Source organism: Leptopilina heterotoma, unplaced genomic scaffold, assembly GCF_015476425.1.
Source record: "Leptopilina heterotoma isolate Lh14 unplaced genomic scaffold, ASM1547642v1 Lhet_68, whole genome shotgun sequence".
Taxonomy (NCBI): Eukaryota; Metazoa; Arthropoda; class Insecta; order Hymenoptera; family Figitidae; genus Leptopilina; species Leptopilina heterotoma.
Window position 1 is genome coordinate 6,971,943 of NW_025111157.1, and position 24,811 is coordinate 6,996,753.

Sequence of the window (24,811 nt, forward strand, 5' to 3'; positions counted from 1 at the left end):
AGTTTAAAATTTAAATTTTAAATAATTAAAATTTCAAGTAATATTTTAACTAATTTAAACAAAACACAAAAATTTGTTAAAATTCTTAAATTACTAACAATTTAATTGTACATAAAAAGAAATTACTTAAAAATTGAAAATAAAAATTTATTAAAACTTTAAATAACATTTGAAAAAAACAAATAAATTTTTTTTAAATAATTGGTTGAAAATACAATTAATAATTTGTTATAATTTTAAATAAATAACAATTAAATTAGTAATAAATAGATTTTAACTATAATAATTGGTTGAAATTTTAAGTGAAAATTAAATTATAAGTAAAAAAAATAATGGAAATTTAAAAAAAATAATTTTTTTAAATAGTCAAATAATAATTTGTGTAAAGTTTGTAAAGAACAATTCAATTGTAAGTAAACGAATGTTTAAATAATAATTGATTGAAATTCCATATAATAATTTCTGAAAATTTAAATTTACAATTTGCGTACAAATTTAAATACAAATTTCAAATAATATTTTGTTAAAATTATAAATAATTAAGCTTTTAAATAATAATTTGTCAAAATTATTAAGCAAATGACAATTGAATTATAAATAAATTTTTAATAAATAATAATTGGAGGAAACTTTAAATACTAATGTATTAAAATCGTTAATTATCAAAATAGTTGAATTATTAATTTAATTAGAATTTTAAAAAATTGTGAATTAATAATTTAATTAAAAAGTAAAAAAAAATTGTTAATTAGAATTTTAAATAATAATTACTTTTCACAAAGTGTGATAACTTCAATTAAAAACATCAATTAAAAAACTATTAAAAAGCAATTAAAAATGACTAATTAACATATATTATTATATTTTCGATAAAATTATAGATAAATAATTAATTGTTAACATTTCTATTATTCGCAGATCTGGCCTAATTATCATGGCATTGGTAATGCTGCCTTGTGACCTGCCATGGTGGCCAGCAGTGATAAAACAATTGGACAAGGCAGCGGCTGCCAGAAATACAAAAGAGCTTTTAGACATAATGCTAAAGCTCCACGATATGTGCAAGTAGGTATCAAAAAAAAATAAAATAAAATAAAAAAAAAATTCCTCCCATTCTACTTAAATTTCTATATATATATAATTAATGAAACTCGATATTTGAAAATTAAAAAAATGTATTTTAATAATTTTTTTTCTCCCTTTAATCAACATATCTCAAAAATGAGAACAGTTCCTGTTTCGATGCTTGTCAGCTGCAAACATCCGTATTCTATATGTACAGTAGCCAGTTATATTCAGACTCTGATCTCACTATATAGCCGCAGTGTCTATTTCGCTTTCTATATAACACTGTCCACGCTATAATTGAATTAAAAATAAATCACTACTGGACGCGTGTTTCCAAACATACTTTGACATTTGCCTTGTTTCTCAAAATTCTCAATTTGACCCAAAAACGTTTATCATATTAAAATTCCGATAAAAATTTATCCTAAACATCAAATTTAGTTCGTCTTTACTGCTATTTTTAGGAGCTATTGTTATTTTTAAACGATTGTCATGTGTTATTTTTAACAAAATAAAAAAAATAATAATAGTAAATAATCAATAATAAATTAATAATAATAACTATTTAATATTGATAAATAATTAAATAATAATAATAATAATAATAATAATAATAATAATAATAATAATAATAATAATAATAATAAATAATTATTATTCAACAATAATTTATTAATTATTATCACACTGCTCTATTTCCATAATAATAATAATTATTATTATTAATTCAATTGTTATTATTACTATTACTACTATTTACGTTATTAAAAAAATATTACTAAACTTTCTATTTACAAAAAATCGATTTTAAAAAAATTAAAATTATTTTAACTTTTTAAAAAATTTTAAAATTGTTTATTGAAAATTTTAATTATTATACGATATGCAACATACAATAACAAACAAAAATTTTCAAAAATAAATCACTTTTAAGAATATGATTTCAAATATATATTCTAAAAATTTCAAAACGTGTCTTATCAACTATTTTAACGTTAAAATGAAAGAAATATTTTTTCAATATAAAAAATTCTCAAAAATAGTTGCAGTTTGCATTAAAAATAAAATACAAATTTTAAATTAAATTTGAACTTTGTAAATTTTTGGAACTTTATAAATTATTAAATTATTAAATTATTAAATTATTAAAAATTGAAAATTAAAAATGATTTAAAAATTAATTTGAATTTTTTTTTTAAATTAATTTTGTATAAAAAAATAAAAAAAAATTGAACTTTATAAATTATATTTTAATACGCAATCGCAAAATTATTATAATAAAATTTAAATACAAAACAAAATTAAATTATTTATTGGTTTATTTATTTATATAAATAAATAAATAACAATATATAAATTATTTATTAATTATTATTATTTCTATTATATTTAATATTTATTGAATTAAATTTATTTATATATTTAGTTATTTAATTCAATTATTTATATTCAAAAAACATTACCAATTCAATAATTTATATTTAATAAACAATACCAATTCACTGAGAAAAATTTTTTTTAATTCAAAAATAAGTAGCCACCAGAAAAGTATATTATCATATTTTATAATTGAAGTTTATTGAATTAATAAATTTTAATAATTAAATTAATTAAATTTTTATTGAATTAAATATTGAAACAAAATAATTATGTTTAAATAAAAATAATTTATAACAAAGATAATTTTGTTTGATACAAACATATTGTTTTCTCAGTATTCAATTATTTATATTCCATAAACAATACCAAATTAATTATTTATTTAAATAGGAATAAAATGTCGTTCATTTGAACTTTAAAAAATTAAGGGACGTAAATTTTGAACGACAGTTTAATTCCTCTTTTAATTTAAATATTAGTAAATAAATATTTTCAAATTCGGCTCCTCTTGTAATAACAATTTTTAAAAATGAAAAAAAGAAAAAATGTTGAAAAGTAGCATAATTTTTAGGAATTTGATTTTGAATGTTCTAAGAATTTCAAAACGTGTCTTAGATTTTTTTTTTTGATGAAATTTGTGTCAAAAATTAAAATGTATTCTATTTCCGTAAGACGTGCGTTGTGGCAGAGAATTTTTGAGGAATTTTAGAGAATAAAATATTGGTATTAAAATTCACCTCCTGCTGACAAGTATATGTTTACAGACTTTGTTTGAAATTTAAATGAAAAAAAAAAACTATTTTTTATTAACTTTGAAATTTTATTTTTAGCATCAGTCTCGATCCTGATGAGGATAATCACGATTCCGATTTATTCGACGCTTTTGAACGATTTTTAGAGGACGATCTCACAGCCGCAGAACGAAAACAAGTGTTTTTAAAGACAATACCAAAAATCGTTGAAAGAGCAAAAGCTCTGAGATCATGTAAACCACCGTTGGGTTTACATTTCAGTTTACAACAACAAGGTAAATCGTTTTAATTTTTTTTTCTGTAATTTGTTCATTCTATGAATATTTTTTTATTTCTTTAATTAAATTTTAATTTTAATTTGTAATTTTTATTTTTTTAGTTTAATTTTATTTTTTAATTTTAATATTAATTTTTATTTTTTAGTTTTACTTTCATAGTTTTAATTTACTTTTGAATTTTTATTTTTTTTTATTTGCTATTTTTTCATTCTATAACTTACAGCGATTCGGAAAAAATATTTAAAATTTATTTTTTAAATTATATTATTGTTATTTTTCAGGTGACACTGTAGATTATAATTATGGCTTTGTATCATCATTGATAGCGAATGCTTTTTTCTCAACTTATCCAAAACGAACAGCAAAGACTCATCCCACACTCAGGGACTTTAATTTCACCCATTTTTTTCGAAATTTACATTTGTAAGTTCTTCTCATTTTATGATGAGAATAAATTAAAATAAAATAGATAAATTTTTCCGGTAAAAAATAATAATTGCAATTTTTCATCATTAAATAATTTTTCAGAAACTCGCAGAAAGCTAAATTACGATGTATATTCAATTATTTCGATTATCTAGAGAAGGAAAACGCGTTAGAGGGAAAAATCACAATATCAAGACAGGTATGAATATTAAATTATAATTACTAAAGTAATTTTAATATTAAAATTTATATTAAAATTGTATTTATTTTTTTATTCACTTAGTATCAAAGCGAAAAAAATTAATTTTAATATTATTTTTTACCAATTCCGAAGTAAATTTTACTAATTTTTACTTTTTTTATTTTTAATTTAGTAAAAATCTTGGAAACTTTAAAGCAAAAGTAGAATTCTAACAAAAATTTTGATTCAAAATTTTCGAAAAATTGTAAATTATGGACAAAAATAAAAAAATATTAATAATCAAGTAAAGTGGCTAAAATAATAAAACTAAGCCCGTTGGTACTTAAAATATTAATAAATAAATTAAAATATAATAAATATAATTAAATTATTATTTAAATAATTTATTTGTTAATTTAGATTAAAATTTATAATTTAAATAATAATTTTTTTCTTTCTGATAAAAATAGGTAATGACGTCCAAACAATGGTTAACAATTGAAGACTGGCTAGAGTGTAGTGTACCTCTTTGTCCTTTATCTATTCGACATGAAGGTCGCTTAGATCGAATAGAAGCAGAAACAAAGGTTTTGCACGTTTGTTTTTCAAGTTCGAGATTAGGTGGTGGAGTTTTAGAAGAACAATTTTCACAAGAAACTATATATGTAAGTAAGTATACAATTTTTTATTTTAACTATTAATGAAAAATATTTCCAATCTAATTGATTTTATCGAACAAAATAACAACAATAAAGAAAAATATTAACATTTCGAAAATAAAAAAAACCTCTTTTAATAAATAATGTACTGATTGATGATAAGTACAATAAATGTTTTTATTTAATTAAAATTTTCCAGTTATGCACACATCCTGAACTACTTTCTGCAATGCTATCTGTCGAGGCCTTAGAAGACAACGAAGTTTTGATAGTAGAGGGAGCAAGACATTTTTCCCGCATAAATGATCCCAGAAACAGAACTTCTTTTGAAGCTATTTCTCAACCGTGTACCGTAAGTTTTTTTTTTGCCTTTTCTTAAAATAAATTTAATCGAATTTCAAAAAATTTTTTCTTCTCTTAACACAATTTTTTAGCCAGGGTTACCACAAATGTTTATTTTTGTTTTTCCCAGACTTTTCCCTGATTTCCAGACAAAATTTTATTGTAAAACATGATAAGAAGTCAATCACTCCGAGTGATCGATATCTTCATGCCTTATAATAATTTAAATTACCATAAAATTTTTCAAAAAAAATTTAATTATTTACAAAAATCCTAATAAAATACTTCACAAGAATTCAATTATTTTTACAAGTAGAAAAATTTCTCAAAAGAATTCAATCATTTAAAAAATATGTAATAAAAAATTCGTTGCAATAATTCAATTATTTAAATTCAAAATAAAATAATTGAATAATTATAAAATATTGAATAATTCAATGTTTGTTAAAATTGAATTCTTATAAAGAATTTTATCAACAAATTTTTAAGTAATTGAATTCTTCTAACGAATTTCAATAAAATTTTTAAGATAATTACTTTTTTCGAAAAATTTGATTAAAATTGTATATCAAAAATAATTAAAATCGTGCTATGAATTTTATTATTAATGAAAATAATTTAATTCCTGAGAACAATTTTATTATTTATAAAAATAATTAAATTATTGCGAAGAAATTTAAATTGAATTAATCAAAAGAATTCTTTGATGATTTTTAAAATAATTGAATTACTTCGTAGAATTTTATTGAAGTTTATGCAAATAATTAATAATTAAATTCATGCCAAGAATTTTATTAAAATTTTTGAAAACTAATTTAATTCTAGCAAAGAAACTTAATATTTCCCACAATAATTGAATTCCTAAAAAGGATTTTTTTATTTATGAAAATAATTTAATTCTTACGAAGAATTTTATTTAAATTTTATTACAATTTTTTAAAATAATTTAATTTCTGCCAAGAATTTGACTAAAATTTTCAAAAATATTTTAATTCTTCGCAAAAAATTTATTAAAAATTTTGAAAATAATTGAATTTTTTAAAGAAAATCTATTAAAATTGCATTATAAATAATTGAATTCTTGACAAAAATTTTATTAAAAATTTTGAAAATAATTGAATTTTTTTAGAGAAAATCTATTAAACTTGCATTGAAAATAATTGAATTTTTGACAAAAATTTTATTATCAATTTGAGAAATTTGATTAAAATTGTATTAAAAATAATTAAAATCCTGCTATGAATTATATTATTTATGAAAATAATTAAATTCCTGAGAACAGTTTTCTTATTTATAAAAATAATAGAATTATTGCGAAGAAATTTATAAAAAAAATTTGTAAATAATTAAAAAACTGAAAAATTTTTATTATTTATGAAAATAATTGAATGTTTGCGTAGAATTTTATTAAAATTTTTTTAAATAATTGAATTTCAGCGAAGAATTTTGTTGTTTATAAAAATAATTAAAATCATGATGAGAATTTTTTTTAATTTTTGAAAATAATTGAATTTCTGAAAAGAATTTTATTACTCTTGAAAATAATTTTATTCTTGTGATTAATATTATCATTTATGAGAATAATTAAATTTTGCAAAGATTTTTATTAAAATTATTGAAAACAATTGAATTTCTATAATGAAATTTGATATTTATCAAGATAATTGATTTCTTTCGTAGAATTGCGTTAAAATTTTGGAAATAATATTAAATACAAATTGAAAATCCAACTAATTTCAGAATTGAAATTAAAATTTTATTAAAAATATTTGAAATTCTGCGATGAGTTTTATTATTTACGAAAATAATTGAATCCATGTAAAAAATGTTGTTTATGAAAATAATTGAATTATTGAGAAGAAATTTATAAGAAATTGTAAATATAATTGAATTACTGTGAAATTTTTGCTATTTATAAAAATACTTGAAATTTTGAAGAGATATTTAAAAAAATTTTGAACATAATTGAATTGCTTTGAAAAATTTTATTACTTTTGAAAATAATTGAATTTCTCCAATCATTTGTAACTTTTCCTAAATTCAATTTTTTAAAAAGTATTTTTAATTAAAATTCTTCTATAAATCTATTATTTTTAATAATTAATTAAATATATATTGAAAAATGAATGAATTTGAATTATTAAAATTTTTGAAAAATCTAACTTCATTATAATTTCTAATGAAATTCATTCAAAACTGAAATTTTGTAAAATTTTAAATTAAAACCTTTTGAAGTTGATCTATTTATGAGAATTGTAAACGCAATTCTTGTAAAATTCAATTAATTATTGTGAGAAATTATTGTGAGAAATAGAAAAAATTGAAGGTTTTGTATTAGAATTTGTAGTCATTTCATAGTTTATACAAAAAAACATCAAAATTCAGAGTTTTCTTATGAATTTAAAAAATTTAATTTTTTCTCATACTTTTACTAAAAACCCCTGACTTTTCCCTGATTTCTCTGACCAATTCTAATTTCCCTGACATGTGGCAACCCTGTCTCAATTTGATATCTGCAGCAAAACTATGAAACTATACAAAGATTTTTAAAGAAGGAAAAGAAGATTTATTTTTCAAAGAAATTTTAAATTGTAAATCAAAAATTTTCGAACCAAGGTAACGGTATGCTGCATGGATGCGGAAGATTATTCTCACCTACCAATTAGTCAATTCGAAGAAGACAATATTTTACGAGAAATGAACAAATCTCTTTTGGGATTTCGACAAAGACATATTCCAAGTAGTCCCACGGACCCAGTGCGCACTGAATCCGATTCTGAAGCAAGTTTAAGTGCCCGAAGATTATCGCCAATTGGAGAAAGTTTTAGCAGTACACCACCGGAAATCGATCAGGAATTAAAACCGCCAACTGTAAATAGTACCGGAAGTCAAAGTACGGTTCAATATTCAAAATTCTCTCTATTTATTCTCAAAACATTTTCAAAAATAGTTTATAGTCAATTTCATACTCGAATTTTTCAAAAATAGTTTATAGTCAATTTCATACTCGAATTTTCGAAAATAGTCTATACTCAATTAATAACCAATCGTTATATTAATTAGAATGTTCTTCTAAATAGTTAACATGACAAAAAATAGTTTAGACGCTAATTCTAAATGTGCAAACTGATGGGATAATTTTTTTTGCAGCAAATGAGACGATTTTCAATGAAACCTGTGAGGGCACGAAAGAAATTAGAACACGAGGAAATGGAGCATCGAATCCTGGCCTAACAAATGCAACACTAAATTGTCCGAATAGAAAAAATCGCTTTATAGTTTTAGGATCGAGTGGAGAAATTTTACCAGTCACACGAAAATCAATAGGCCAAATGTCAGTTTACAGTAGTTGTAATAGTCAAAGTACTGACAGTTTTCATAGTGCTAAGGACACAATAGACGAAGATGCAGGTACTTAAATGTTTTCTTTCTTAATTTTCGAATCTTGCAGCGAGAAAAAAATATTTCAACTGCAACAGATTTATGTACTCTATTCGCTTCTAATTAATATTTATGAAAAAAATAATAAATACCTATCAATAATAAAAAAAAGGTCCAAAATATCTGATTATTTTTCTGATAGTAAAGGAAAATTTTTTGTTGTTAAACAGAAGACGATGAACAGAAATTATTCAAACGCTTCACTCAGATGGATTCCTCGGAGAGAAAAGGAACATTTGCTCAAAGACTTAAGGAAGCTTTAAAACGAGAAAGCTCGGCTACTTGTACATCTTCCAATAATTCTTCCACCGAAAGTAGCTATGCAGTTGGAATTAGTGTCACTGGTAGCCACGTGGGAGATCAGAACATTAAGTAGGCTTTTTTAACTTTACAAATTGAAATTGTTTCTCAAATTATAATCATAATTTAAATATTAAGTTATATTCAAAAACAGAATAATTTTTTTAAAATAAATATTTAAATACCCATTTTTTCCACAGGTATTAAAATATTTTAAATTATTTCAATGTAAAGCATTTTTGAAATTTAACTATATTTCTAAAAATTACAATTGTAATTTGTCCAAAATTCAAACATTTTTTTGTTAAAATCTTTAAATAAAATTATTTAAATAGAAAAATAAATATTGAATAATTGAATATTTTTAAAAATTGAATTCTTATAAAAGGAACTTTATCAAAAATTTTTTAAATAATTGAATTCTTCCGGAGAATTTTAATAAAATTTTAAAGGATAATTGCATTTCTCAAAGAATTCATTGGAAATTGTATTAAAAATAATTATAATTAAATTTAATTAATTATTTACTGAATTTCTGGAAAACTTTTATTTTTTATGAAAATAATAGACAAAAATTATTAAAAAAATAACATTTTTAAACACGAATTCAATTATTTCGAGAAAAATTGAATTTGGTAAGAGGAATTTAATTAAAATTGTACTGAAAATAATTGAATTTTCCGAAAATAATTTATAACTTATAAAAATATTGAATTCTTACGAAGAACTGTATTAAAAAAAATTTTTTTAAATTGAATTCTTTTGGAAAATTTTAATTAAATTGTAGAGATATTGAAAATAATTAAATTCCTAACAATTTTTTAAACTAATTTTCTACGAAGAATTTGATTAATGTTTTTTAGAAATAATTGAATTCCTGCGAAGAATTTTATTAAAAATTGTTAAAATTAATTGAATACTTAAACAATTTTTTAAATAATTTTTTACGAAGAATTTTATTAATGTTTTTTTAAAATAATTGAAATCCGAAGAATTTTTTTAAAAATTGTTGAAAATAATATTGAATACTTGACAAGAATTTTATTAAAATTTTTAAAAATAATTGAATTCTGGAGAAGAATTTCCTTCTTTTCGAAAATAATTTCAATTCTTGCGGAGAATTTTATGAAAATTTTTAAAAAATTGAATTCTTTAGAGTAATTTTATTAAAATTGTATTAAAAGTAATTAAATTTTTTGGAAAATTTTTTAAATAATTTAATTATCTCGTAGAATTTTATTGAAATTTTTGAAAATAATTAAATTCTTGACAGGAATAATTTTATTAAAAATTTTTGAAAATAATTAAATTCTTGCTAGGAATTTTATTAAAATTTTTGAAAGTAATTAAATTCTTGCTAGGAATTTTATTAAAATTTTTGAAAGTTATTAAATTCTTGCTTGGAATTTTATTAAAATTTTTAAAAATAATTGAATTCTTGCTAAGAATTTTATTATTTTCGAAAATAATTCAATTCTTGCGGAGATTTATATATGAAAATTTTTTAGAATAATTGAATTCTTTAGACTAATTTTATTAAAATTGTATGAAAAATAATTAAAATCTTTCGAAGCATTTTATGGAAATTTTTTGAAAATAAAAATTAGTTTCTGCGAATAATTTTTTGAAAATTTTTGAAAATAATTGAATTTTTGAGAATTTTATTATTTATGAAAATAATTAAATTCCAGCGAAAAATTGTATTATTTATAAAAGTAATTGAATTCTTAACAAAAATTTTATTAAAAATTTTGGAAAATAATTCAATTCTGGACAATAATTTTATTAAAAATTTTGAAAATAGGTAATTGAATTCTTTCGAGGAAATCTATTAAAATTGAATTCCTGCAACGAATTTGATTAAAATTTTTTTAAATAACTAAATTCTTACAAGAATTTTTTAAAAATTTTATTGAAAATAATTGAATTCTTGGAAAGAACTTTATTAAATTTTGTCCATAATTTTTTAATAATTGAATCGTTTGAATAAATTTTATAGATTTCTTTCCACACTGAAAAAAATTTTTTTGATTGAATCAAACTGATTCATATAACCGATTACTTCACTTATCAATGAAATATTTACTTGAATGAAATAAATTTTATTTGAGTCAATTAAATTGTATTTATTTTACAAATACTGAAATTATTGATTTAAATACAATTTAGTTGACTCAACTAAAAAATTATTTGATTCAAATAAATATTTATTTGACAATAGACAAGTAATCGGTTATTTGGAACAAATAAATCTTTTTTCAGTATAAGAATTTTATAAAAATTTTTGGGAATATTTTTTTTAAATTTTATCTATGAATTCAAATTGAATTTAATTAAATTTGAAGTAATGCAAATTTTGAAATATAGAAAAAGGTAGGTTTCAGTGTCTCAATTAAAAAAAAAAGTTTCCAAATAGTTGGAAATCGTAAAAAAGAATTAAATAGTATAATAATTAAAAAATGTACAGTTAACAGAAAATAAAAATAAATTGTTATTTCTCAGACTCAGAAGAGGTGGATCGAGAGGTTTTGTCCTCAGGGACGAGACAGTGGATGAGGAATTTTTGAAAGTGTCCCTCGAAGCTGAACAAAAATGGTTGGGAAGATTTCGACAAAGTCAACCGGCCATGTTTCAGAAAAAAGATAGTAGCGCCAGCAGTAGATATAGTTTTAGCACCGAATACAGTTCAGGTAAATTGAAAAGAAAAAACATATTTTTTAAATTTTTTACAATTTAGAGAAAATTCTAAATCTTTTTTTTTTTGCCTTTAGATTTTTGCTCAGAATTGGAAGAGGTTTATGAGCAATTATCAAAATGGTTAGAGGAGCCGGGAGAGGCTGATGAGAATCGAGAAATGGATCCAAGAGATCAAGCGGTTGTGAGATTTGCGGGATCTCTTCTCAAGAGGGCATTGAGTGAATCTTTTGCCGGCGTTCCTGTTCAGGAGGGCGAACCACAACCACTTATCGATTCCACTGATGCTCATCAAAGGCATAAATTAGCATTGGCTGTGAGAAGTTTGAGTTTAGAACTCGCTCGACAAAAAAACAAACGACAACAATCTGTAAGTGACGCAGACAATATTAAGAATAATTAACTCAACTAATTAATTTCTCCAAAAATTCTCTAAATACAAAAATAAATTCGGTCATTCCATTATATTTTGAAATTAAATTCAATTTTTTATTAGATTTTTACTCGAAAGTATATATAAATATTTGTTGAAAATTAATATTTACATGGTAGCCACAAAACTTTCAATTTGTTTTTTCTGATTTAATATTTCTTTTTAATATTTAGTTTATTTAATACATAATTATTATTTTGAATATTTTAACTATAGCATCAAGAGCAATATTTGTAAATTTTATCATGAAGAAATATATTTCTTTGAAATTTTGTCCAAATTAAATTAAAATAAATATTTGTACACGGAGACTAACTTACATTTTACAAACACACAACTTTAAATGGAATGAGAGACAGAAAACCAGTCGGTAAAAATTTTTCTTTTTTTTTTACTCAATAAAAGTGCACAAGTTTGGATCGAAAAATAAATTTAAAAAAGTGTAACTTGTTACTACTAACAAATAATTTTTTTGCAAAAAACTATACATATTTTTATTAAACACGAAAAAAATGTTTGCCTATAGCAGCTATAAATTTCACTACATTAGCAAAATTTTTAGTTGTTTTAGTTAAGACTTTCGCTATTCTAGAGAAAGTTATCGCTGTTCCAGGTAAAATCTATTATCCGTGAATCAAAAAATAAATTTTTCGATTTTATCTCAAATTACTGTTAAACATAAATATTAAATTAATTATCTAATTATATAAATTAAATTATGTAATTATCAAATAAATTATATAACTATTAAAAAAATTATATCATTAATAAATAAATTATACAATTGTTAAATTAGTTATATAACAGGGATCACAGTATCTTTTTTCCTTAAAATAGAAAAAAAGTGAATTATTTTCTAAATAAATAAGTGACAAAAAGGGAAAAAATTATAATAAATAAATACAATTAAAAAAGAAATTTATTATTATTTTGTTAAATATTATTCATCACAAGAATTAAATAATTTCCATAAATAATAAAATTCAATTATTTTCAAAAATTTTCATATAATTCTTCGCAAAAATTCAATTATTCTAAAAATTTTCAAAAAATTCTTGGCAAAAATTAAATTAGTTTTAATACAATTATAATAGAATTTCTCGAAAGAATTCAATTATTCTCAAAATTTTTTATAAAATTCCTCACAAAAATTAAATTATTTTCATAAATAACAAAATTCTTCAAAGGAATTCAATTATTGTAGAAAAAAACAAAATTCTTCACTGAAATTCAATTATTTTAAAATATTTTAATACAATTTCTGTCAAAAATTTAATTATTTTCAAAGATTTCAATAAAATTCTACGAAATAATTTAATTATTATAAAAAATTTTCAAAAAAATTCAATTATTTTCAAAAATTTTAATACAATTATTCTTGTCAAGAATTGAATTATTTTCAAAAATTTTTATAAAATTCTCCGCAAGAATTAAATTATTTTCAAAAATTTTAATAATATTCTTAGTGGGAATTTAATTAATTTGAAAATTTTGCAATAAAATTCTACAAAAAAATTAAATTATTTTCAAAAATTTACATAAAATTTTTCGCAAAAATTAAATTAGTTTCAATACAATTATAATTGTAATAAAATTCTTGTCAAGAATGCAAATTTTTTCGTAAATAACAAAATACTTCCCAGGAATTCAATTAAATTCAAAATTGTTAATATAATTTTTAGCAAGAATTCAATTATTTTCAATAGATAAAATTTTAATAGATTTTCTCGAAAGAATATTCAATTATTTTCAAAATTTTTAATTAAATATTTGGCAGGAAATTCAATTTCTTTCTTAAATACTACAATTTCTCGAAAGAATCCACTTATTTCCAAAAATTGTAATTAAATTATTGACAAGAATTCAATTTTTTCCCAAATAACAAAATTCTTCGCAGGTATTCAATTATTTTCAAAACCGTTAAAAAAATTCTTCAAAAAAAATCAATTATTATCAATATAATTTTAATAGATTTTCTCGAAAAAATACAATTATTTTTAATAAAACAATTATTTTAATAAAATTTATCTAAATAATTCAATTATTTTTAAAAATTTTAATTAAATTCCTGGGAAGAATTCAGTTATTGTCAAAAAATTTAGAAAATGGTTTTAATTAATTAAAACAAATTATTTAAAATAGGTGAAGAAAAAAATAAGTAAAAAATAATGCAACAGTTGAAATAGGTGCCAAAATTTTAAAAAGGTAAAAGAAGATGGAAAGTTGACAGTCTGTGGTCCCTGATATAATTATTAAATAAATTACAGAATTATTTAATAACTCACATTAATTATCAAATAAATTAATAATTAATTATTTACTGTTAAAAAAAATTTTTTTCGATCCACAACTCACACAAACTTGAAGAAGCAGTCATAATTTTTTTTTTCTGTTAATAAACAATTTCCTCTCTCTACTGTGAACTAATTGAAAAAAATTAAAGAAAAAAAAGAAAGCAAAAGTGAATTCGCGTAAAACGTTACGCAGGATTTAGATTTTGAAGAAGCATCTTGTTACGAGGACACAATGTGCGAGGATGATTCGACAACGAAAATAGAAGAAGAAAATTTTTCGCAAAGAAGAAAACAACTTTGGGCGATAAATTTTACGTCACAAGTATTCCAGACACTAATCGATGAAGAGACAACAATTTCTCTGCCATCATCCAAACCGGATATAATTCAAGTCGAGACTAATTCTAAATTATTAGAATGTTTCGCAAGCTTCGTGGGAAATATCAAACGGAATCTATTAAATGATGCACCATCGGAAAATTTTCAGGTGCTGCGCCATTAAAAAAAAAAAAAAAAAAGAAAATCGAAATTCAGGATACTAAACTTTTAATTTCGGCTTAATATGCAAAACTAATCTAACAGAAATTAAAATATTTTTCCTTTTATTAATTGAATATTAATAAAAAAAATTTTCTTTTTACAGTAGAAGTAAATTTTTCCCCAAGGAATGTTTTTTGTAGGATATAAATATTCTTTAATATCTAAAATTGCAAACTGACTACGCTTTCGCTGAAAATCTGCTATCTTCAATAACTATCGAGTTTTAATGTAAAAATGCGCAGAAAAAACTTTTCCGAAAACAAAATTAACCGAAATAACTTTTAAAAAAAATAATACACACGAAAATTGAATCCAATTTAATAACAATTCCCTTACACTTTTACTGTAACTTTCTTGAAATAATTTTTTCTAATCTATTACTGTAAACCTGTCTCTCGTTCTATTGTGCTTCTTGATTTGGTTTTCCCAACATGGGAATTTTTAACTTTATCTTCTAAATTCTTTTTACCAAAGTTTATATGTATTTTTCCTTCTCCAATTTATTTTTATTTATTTCTTTATTTATTTACTATGTAGAAAAAAAATTGTTTAAAATACTTGTTTAAAATTTTAGAAAATAAAATCTTCGAAACAAATTTCAAAACAAATTAACGGCTTGTCCTGTTAATAAATAAATAAAATAAGTAAAAAAATTAATTAATTAACTATGTAAACTAAAATTTAAAAAATAATTAAAAAGTATAAAACATAATTATTTATTATAATTATTTTTTAGAATTTATTTTTAGAATTATTATTTAGAATAATTTGTAAATAAAATAAATTGGAATAAATTGGAGAATGAAGGAAAAATATATTTCTAACTTTTTGTATCAGTTAAAAATGCATATATTTCATTCAATTCTCCAATAAATTTTGATTTATTTTATCCAAAATATTTATTCACTAGAAATTTTTTTTTTTTAATTTTAGAACAAAAGAAAAAAGCAGTTTCAACACAAAGTAAAATGAAGTTAAAAAACTGTATTTTTCTTTCATACTCAAAATAATTTTAATTCAAAACAAATTAACGACACGAACAATAAAAAAGAAAATAAATATGAAAACAAAATAAATTAAAATGAATTGGAAAATGAATGAGAAATATATTTTTAACTGCAGTAAAAAGAAGTTCAAAATGTAGGTATTTTGCTTTCATTCTCCAATTAATTTAATTTATTTACTTATCTACTTTTCTTTACATAGTTAATTTTCTTTCAAGATTTTATTTTCGACAATTTCTAACAAAATATTTAAATAAAACAAAAAATGCTTTTATTATTTTTAATTTTGTAAAAATCTCTTGCAAAGAAAATAGAAAAAAAATAATAATTAAATAAATAATAATTTATAATTCTACAAAAAAAAACTAGAAAAACTTAAGTCATTTTAAATATTTAAATGTATAAAATAAATATGATAGTGACGATTATTGATAAAATAGAAAAATACCGTAACCAGTAAAAAGAATATAGAAAAAATTCGTTTTTTAGATGCCGAGGGAAAATAGCCCTCTTGGAGGTGGCTTATTATCAGTAGCCACTGGTAATTGGGGATGTGGATCTCATTTGAAAGGTGATCCTCAATTGAAACTGGTAATTCAATGGCTCGCTGCCTCTTTGGCGGGTGTTCCGAAATTAATATACTACACTTCCGGTCATCAAAGTTTATCAAAGGTATTTTTCTCAATTTATAATCTCAAATTTTGCCCACTTTCGACTGCAAAAATCCAAATATCAAAATATCCGCTTCCGACTAAAAAAGAAAAATCACAAATAAGTCCAGTAAAGTCTACAATAAAATTAATTAATTAATTAAATGAAAGTAATCAACTTTCTCCTATTTAAAATAATTAAATCCAAAAAAGTAGTACTTATTTTTCGAATTGAAAAAAAAATAATTTAGAAGTCGCAAATTTATTATTTTTCGAATTGAGAAAAAATAGTTAAAAAGTCAAAAATTTAATTTACAATTTTTCGAATTCAGAAAAAAATAATTTAGAAGTAAAAAATTTAGTAAACTATTTTTCGAATTGAGAAAAAATAATTAAATTTTCGAATCATTATTTAAAATTAGAAGAAGAATTGAAAAATAAAAGAACATAAATAAACGTTTCTAAATTTCCTTTCAGTTGGACACAGTGAGTAGAATATTAATGGACAGGCATTGGACGGTGGGAAATTTAGCAGCAGCTACATTAAGATTCGCCATTCAAACAATTGAAGAAAGACTGGAAAGTAGAAATAGTCTCTTTGAAGATTTAATAGGAATGGATAAACCGAGTCCTTAGCCCAATACAATGATATCCGTCATGGTTGACGTTCTGGCCTCAATGATAGAAGACGGCTTTTCCATTTGTATGGATCATGAAATGTCTATTTAATCAAATTAAAAAAAAATTACACCACAATTAAAAAATTCTATAAAACTAAAAGTGGGTTTAATACTTGAGTTCTTTAAAAAAGAGACGAAAATTAGGGGAAAAAAATTTATTTAATTCAAAATAATAATTCCCAACAACTACTCAATGAACTATAAACCCATTGAACCCACTGAAAATTTATGTTCAAAATAAAAAACACTAGAAAAAATGTGACGCATACTCAAAAATGTGAAACATATTCAAAAATATGAAAAGTGTTCAAAAAATATGAAAAGTATTTTAAAAAAATTTAACAAGTACTCAAAACACAAAAAAAGCAGCAAACGAATGGAACATTTGCAAAAAATGTATTTAAAAAATGAAAAATACCAAAAAAAACATATGTATTTATCAAACAAAAAAAACAGAAAATATTAAAAGAATTTTTTTTACAGAAGTAACGCAAAAAATGATGTTACATTAAAAAAAAATGAAAAGTACTTAAATGTAAAAATTTATGAAATTGTTTTAAACACACAAACTTAATTCAGCTGAGCTGGACACAAAATCTATAATTAAAACAAAGCACAATTAAATTTTTTCTATTGCATTTAATTATATAGGACGTACTTGTGATTAAAAATAAAAATAAATATGAAAATTACGCGGAGATAATTCGGTCAAGTATCTTTTTCAAAAAATAAAAACGAAACGAAATAACTTAAAACTAAATAAAAGAGAATAACAATCGCTAAAATAATTAAATCTTTCACAATATAATATTTGTATATTTTCCTTTCAATTTAAAAAAAAATTTTATTAAATTTATATTCAGTTAATATTAATATTATTTAAATATTGTTAATAACAATATTAATTCAATAAAATTAATATTAATTATCACAAAATAAGAATTACAATTTTTTAATTTTATTTAAAACAAAATTAAATAAATTTGTGTTTAATTAATATTAATTCAATAAAATTAATATTAATATTAATTCAATAAAATTAATATTAATATAAATCAAATAAAATTAATATTAATATTAACTAAAAAACAAGTTACTATTAATATTAATTATCACAATATAATAATAACAATTTTTCAATTTTATTTAGAAAAAATCAATTAAATTTGCATTCAATTAATATTAATAAAGTAAAATTAATATTAATATTAATCAAATAAAATTAATATTGATATTAACTAACAAAAGGTTACTATTAATATTAATTATCAATTACATTTTAGAAAAAAATTAATTAAATTTGTATTCAATTAATATTAATTAAATTTATAAAACACTTAATTTTCAAGACAGAAATTTTAATATTAGAGATACTTGACAATTTCTCATTTTCCGCGTGACGATTGGGATTTTTTAATCTCCTCATATCAATTAAATATCACAGTGTGACGAATAGACGTCAAACATATGAAATCAATCGCATTGTTTATATAGATAATTTTATGAAATTAAGATGTATATTGCCAATGTCATGCACAAAATAAATGTCTAATTTTGTTAAGACACTGCAAATACCTATAAAGACGATAAACGGAAATTTTATCAAAAACGGCTTAAATGTACTGACGGAAAAAATTAATAATTTTCCAATGCACAGTATACTATACTATATTTTGTACAGTGATATTTCAATATGTTATATATGTATACTGACAGCCAAAAAGAAAAAAAAAATATGTATATAAATTAGTCACTTATAGATTTTTAGAAACCATTTTTAGAAAATAATGTTTTATATATAATAAAAATAATAATAATAATAATAATAATAAATAAACGAGCCTAGTGACAGCATTTTTACCAGTATAAAAAACTATTTGCAATTTTTATGATTCTGTATATTGAAAGAAAGAAAGAAACTTTATCTTAACTCTTCATCAGATTGGGTTAAAATATTTTTTTAAATACTATACAGTAAACGAAAACAAATCTTACTAATTTACAGAGAAAAAAAAATTCAACTTTTCACGAAAATTCAGATAATTTTTATTTTTCATATAGAGAAAAAATAATTTTCACTCCAAATTGATGTAGAATTAAGAAATTGACGTTTGTGGCCTATAAAAAAAAGAGACGTTCGGTATAACGTGCCGATTGATAAGGTCTTCCATAAAAGAAATTTTTAACAAAACACGTGAAAGTATCCTAACGGATATCACCGATTATAATAAAAATGGTTTCAAGTCAAAAGATGTAAATTGTAAAGTATGTATCTTAGGCAAATGAATAAATTTTTATGCCATTTAAATTTAGTTCATTTACCCAAAAAAGACCTTTCAGAAAATTTTTTTTTTAATAATTCCTTATGAAAAATATATGTGAAAAAAATAAAAGTGAAATAAGAAAAAACTTGTTTTTAAGAATATGCGATATTATATTTTACAATATGCAATATTTTTCCTTTTTATTCAAAATCAAATATTAAACGATCGTTATTCTAAATTCGAACTACAACTAAACTTGTCACGTACAAAATATTGGATCAACTTAGAAACGTAAAAAGAGTATATTTTGAAATAAAATGAAAAATAAAAGAAAAAATCAATCAACTCACAACACTAGGTTTTTATTTCTTCCTTAATATCGATGACGTGACGACGGGCATTTTGATGTAAAGTTGAAATTTGTAGCCCGCAAAAATAAAATAATGCCAATTTGTTTTTTTTAGTGATGTGACAAAAAATGCCCTTGATGATTGATTTTGTAGAAAAACAAAAACTAGTATAAAAAGCAACGCAGTTGAACAATCAAGAGAAGAAGAGACTTCTTAAGCGTTGACCAAATCTCTGGCTCTCATAGAGCAGATTAAATTTGTTTACAAATTGTTTTGAATCATTGCAGCCTTTGGTTATTATTCCGAGGTAGGTCATTAAACCAAAATCGTTGCATTGCTGAAAATTAAAAATGATTATTTTAGCTTCAATCGATTTTTTTATCAATTAAAATTCAAATTTATTAATTAAATTTCATTAAATTAATTAAAATTAACACAAAATGAATTATCACATCAGGATAAAAATAACTTTTACAGGTCTCGGATTTTTGTAGAAATTCAATTAATTTCACAAAATTTTTTGCAAATTTTTATTAATTTTTCTTCAAAAATACGATTATTTTAAAAAATTGTAACAAAATTCTTCAAAATATCACATTTTTTCCAATAAAATTAAAAGAAATTTCAATTTCAAACTTTCTGAATTTCTATTAATTCTAAAAATTGAAATTCTTTCAATATTTAATAGTTTTCTAGAATTTTGAACTAAAACTACTTCAAAGTTAAATAATTTTTGAAAATAAATATTTAAATACCTATAGTTTAATTTCTAGGTCAATTAAAATTTTCAAAAATTAAGTTGAAAACTTCTGAAATTTAATTATTTCTACAAATTGCTACTGTAACTTCTTCAAAATTCAACTATTTTCTAGGAGTTTTAACTAAAATTTTTTTAAAAACAATTACTTTTAAATAATTTTGAGAAAGTTCTTTAAAAATCTAGTTATTCAAGAAAAAACTGAAAATTTCATTTAAAATACGTCTAAAAGTGAATTTTTTTCAATTGAATTTTACAAAAATTTCAATTAGTCAACATTTTTCAAATGAATAAATATTTGAAAATTCCAAAAAATTAACTAATTTCAGAAGAATTTGAATTAAAATTATTTAAAAAACTAAATTGTTTAAAAATTTTAAGTAAAATTATTCAAAATTCAAACCTTCTAAAATTTAAATTCGAAACGTTGTGAAAAATTAATTTATTAAATTAAACAAATTTTTCCAAAAATTTCTTACAAAATTCAATAATATTATAGAATTTTTAAAATAAAAATTCTTCTCTAAAGGAAATATTTTCAAAAGTTTTCTTAAAGATCTTTGAGAATTGAATTATTCAAAAAATGTTCAGATAAAATACAAATTAAAATTCAATTGTTTTCAATTCAATTTTACAAAATTTTGATTATTCAAAATTTTTTTAAATTGAATTTATATTCAAAAATCCAAAAATATTACTAATAATCTAGTATTTTATAAGAAATTCAATTACAATTTTTTTTAAGAATTAAGTTATTTATAATTTCTAATTAAAATTATTCAAAATTCAAACCTTTAAAAATTTTAATTTGAAACTTTCTCAAGTTAAATTATTTTCAAAAATTTCTTCAAATATTCAATTATTTTCTACAATTTTTAGCTTAATTATTCTTTTCTAAATCAATTATTTTTAATAATTTTCAAAAAGTTCTTTGAGAATTAAAATATTCAGAAAATATTCACATAAAATACAATTAAAAATTCAAACAGTTTTAATAATTTTCAGAAAGTGTTTTAAGAATTGAATTAATCAAAAACTATTTCCATTAAAAACCATTTAAAATTAAATTGTATTCAATTTAAATTATTTTTTACTTTTTAATTTCAATAATTTTTTCAATTGAATTTATATTAAATAATTCTAAAAAATTACTAATAATCTAGTATTTTATAAGAAATTCAATTACAACTTTTTTTAAGAATTAAGTTATTTATAATTTCTAATTAAAATTATTCAAAATTCAAACCTTCAAAAATTTTAATTTAAAACTTTCTCAAGTTTAATTATTTTCAAAAATTTCTTCCAATAGGCAATTATTTTTGAGAATTTTAAACTAAATCATTCTTCTCAAAGTCAATTAGTTTTAATTATTTTCAGAAAGTTCTTTGACAATTAAAATATTCAAAAAATATTCATATAAAATACAATTAAAAATTCAAACTGTTTTAATAATTTTCAGAAAGTGCTTCAAGAATTGAATGATTCAAAAACTATTTCCATCAAATACAATTTAAAATTAAATTGTGTTCAATTCAACTTTACAAAATTTCAGTTATGCAAAAATTTTCAATTAAATTTATATGTATATAAATTCTAAAAAATTACTAATAATCTAGTATTTTAAAAGAAATTGAATTACATTTCTTTTAAAGAACGAAGTTGTTAAACATTAAAAAAAATTTGTATTAAATATAATTTAAAATGAAATTCTTTTCAATTCAATTTTACAAAATTTCTATAAATCGATAAATTTGGAGAAAAATATAAAACACTTTAGAGGAAAATATTTGACTATAGATATTTTTTACACTTTGAAAATCAAGATAAGAATCGTTTCATATTAAAAAAAGTGTTATTTTGTTATAATATGTAGAAGAAAAGTAGAAATTGTCGTATTTTATTCAAATTAGTCAAAGAACATCGTATTTTTTTTTTAAATAGTCAAAAAAAAAGTCGTACTTTTTAAAAATAATTGTAAAAATTCAAAAAAAGTCGTATTATCCAAGACCTGAACTTTTATAAATTTGATAAATTTGCAGAAATTGAAACTTACGTTGTAGAAATCGGCTTTGAATTTTGAACTATTCAACACTGGCAATCGATGGCTCAATGAGCAAGCAGCTCTCAATACTTCATGATTACCTTTTAACTCTCCACTCTCAACAGCTTGGACATACCTCAAAACAAGTTTCACTCTCGAGTGCAACATTTTAATGGCACTATGTTGAGCAATTAAATGTTCAGCAACTAAAAAAGAAAAAATATCAAAATTAATCACGAGCCAATTATAGAACAATTGGCAAATATTGTCCACAATATTTTACCTAAGGAACTCTCTCCTTGATCGTTACTGCACATTCTTGCAACATGATCGACTCCTATCCTCTCAGCTTCTTCTGTAGCCAATGTGTAATTTAATGGCACAAACAACATCGTAGCTTGTCCATTGACTAAATCAATTACTGATTCGTAAATTGAAACCGGTAATTGCTGAAACAAAATTCATTAAAAATATTCATTTTCTCCAAATAATAATTAGTATAGAAGTTAGTTCAATTATTATTAAAATAGAAACTTGTTCCATCATTATAAAATGAAAATTAGATTAATTATTATAAAATAAAAATTATATTATTATTAAATAGAAATTAGTCAAGTTATTAACAATTTAGATGAAAATAAATTAATAAATTCTAACAATGAAAAAAAATATTTTACCAGAGAGGAAAAATAAATATTTTACTTACATCGGCGTTTTTTGGTCTTGGATCTAATTTTAAAAGCACTGGACTCTCGTTAATTTCGCATATTTGTTTGTGTACTCTAATGTCCCTATCGTTTGGAATATCACCTGTTGTGTACCATCCAAGAAAGTCCATTTCGCTGAAAACTTGCTTGAATTGTTCCTCCTTTGTGTTGTAATAATCTCGATCAATTATCACATCGTCGCCTATACAGTTGAATAATAATTCAAACGAATTCATAATTTCAATATTACGCCCCTTCTGCTTTCCAATCAAAGCTCCATACACTGCAATTAAAATCACATAAATTTATACAATTCAGAATAAAAAGAAACTCTTTAAAAAACTTGCCAGAAAGAAATCAGGATGGTTACAAGTTTCAGTTTATCAATTTCCCTGACAATTTACTGACATTAAAATTATTTTCCTTGACAAAATTCTTCTTATAGAAAAATATAAAAGTTTACGAAAAATGAGACAAATTTATGAATTTTAATAACTTGTAAAAATTACAATTCTAACCCTTCCTGAATTCAATTATTTTCTACAATTTTCAACTAAACTTCATCTTTAAATCAATTATTAAATAATTTTTCGAAAGTTTTTCTAGAATTCAATTATTTAAATAAATCGAAAAAAGTCTCAATTTTCCTAATTTCCCTGACTTTACTAACATGTGGCCACCCTGAAAACTAATTGAAATTTATTTCTTGCAACATTAATAATAATAAAACATTAAAAAGAAAAATATTACCCAAAAATTAGAAAAATTAATGAAAAATATAAAAATTGTAAATAAATCGAAAAATAGAATAAATTGATTAAATGATTAAAATTAAATAATGATATAATTACCAAGTTGATCACTGCCTTCTTGTGCTCTTAACCTAGTCCAGTGTTCACTAACGTTCATTATCACTAAAGGATGGAGACTAATTGAAACAGAACCAACTGTTCCCGATGATGCCATTATTCGACACGCTGTATTTGAATTCGTCGATGTTGTATGTTCTTTTTCAATATTGATGATAGGTGCAATTTCCATCGGTACATCACCCGAAAGTCCATTGTTTTCATCCACATCCATTTCATTCAATTGTTGTTTCTCCTCACTCATTTTGTTTCACTTTTTTGCAATTGCAAAATTAATCACAATTAAACACTTCTCTATTTAAACTTCTCTCTTGTTTTTGCACTAATATTTTTTAATAATATAGTAATAAACAAAAATCGACCGACAAAACAACGACAAAAAACACAAGAGACGTCTCCAGCACGGCAGTATACTCTGAAGTTGGTATCACGGAACAATTGCTGCCAATATTACTTTGCCGGTGGATAAATAACACTGGTCAATGGGGATATTTAGCGGCAAATTTAAAATAAATACCAAATCGTTTGGATTTTTTTTTAAAAAACACTTAACATAAATTAAATAATTGTAAATTAATAATTTTTTTTATAAACATTTTTGATTATCGTCGGTATGTTTCTAATTTTGATCGAAGTAAATTGGAGAAATTAGAGGTTGGCAAGATTGTAGCGGCCCTAGGGAGAACTAAATTACTAAAATA

At 21.4% G+C, this 24,811-nt stretch overlaps 2 protein-coding genes across 3 annotated transcripts in view; one reads left to right on the forward strand and one right to left on the reverse strand.

Annotated features, from left to right (window-relative positions):
* LOC122510220 overlaps positions 1-17,469 on the forward strand; it is a 39,211-nt gene extending 21,742 nt beyond the window's left edge. The window contains exons 2-15 of one of the 2 annotated variants that reach the window (XM_043624691.1): positions 919-1,065; positions 3,279-3,475; positions 3,760-3,901; positions 4,007-4,103; positions 4,556-4,750; positions 4,944-5,096; positions 7,703-7,979; positions 8,237-8,497; positions 8,698-8,899; positions 11,330-11,517; positions 11,599-11,891; positions 14,442-14,735; positions 16,282-16,464; positions 16,920-17,469. In XM_043624691.1, the coding sequence (XP_043480626.1) occupies positions 935-1,065; positions 3,279-3,475; positions 3,760-3,901; positions 4,007-4,103; positions 4,556-4,750; positions 4,944-5,096; positions 7,703-7,979; positions 8,237-8,497; positions 8,698-8,899; positions 11,330-11,517; positions 11,599-11,891; positions 14,442-14,735; positions 16,282-16,464; positions 16,920-17,078 (2,772 nt within the window). In that variant the 5' untranslated portion in view covers positions 919-934 and the 3' untranslated portion in view covers positions 17,079-17,469. The remainder of the gene's footprint in view (positions 1-918; positions 1,066-3,278; positions 3,476-3,759; positions 3,902-4,006; positions 4,104-4,555; positions 4,751-4,943; positions 5,097-7,702; positions 7,980-8,236; positions 8,498-8,697; positions 8,900-11,329; positions 11,518-11,598; positions 11,892-14,441; positions 14,736-16,281; positions 16,465-16,919) is intronic. The other variant, XM_043624692.1, reaches the window with a different exon arrangement.
* A 2,200-nt stretch (positions 17,470-19,669) lies between these two features.
* Positions 19,670-24,535, reverse strand: LOC122510333 (COP9 signalosome complex subunit 6). Its single transcript, XM_043624899.1, has 5 exons — positions 24,093-24,535; positions 23,241-23,524; positions 22,818-22,983; positions 22,547-22,740; positions 19,670-20,073 (listed from the first exon to the last, which is right to left on the reverse strand). Exons 1-5 carry the CDS (start codon positions 24,352-24,354, stop codon positions 19,930-19,932), a joined length of 1,050 nt encoding a protein of 349 aa, XP_043480834.1. The 5' UTR covers positions 24,355-24,535; the 3' UTR covers positions 19,670-19,929.
* Positions 24,536-24,811: the final 276 nt, after the last annotated feature.

Excerpts from the sequence above, each read along its gene's own strand:
- LOC122510333 (XM_043624899.1), bottom strand. The coding sequence starts at position 24,354 with ATGAGTGAGGAGAAACAACAATTGAATGAAATGGATGTGGATGAAAAC. Across the intron at positions 23,525-24,092 it reads AGAAGGCAGTGATCAACTTG|TGTATGGAGCTTTGATTGGA; the intron begins GTAATTATATCA and ends TTTTAATTGCAG. Across the intron at positions 22,741-22,817 it reads TCAAGGAGAGAGTTCCTTAG|TTGCTGAACATTTAATTGCT; the intron begins GTAAAATATTGT and ends TTTCTTTTTTAG.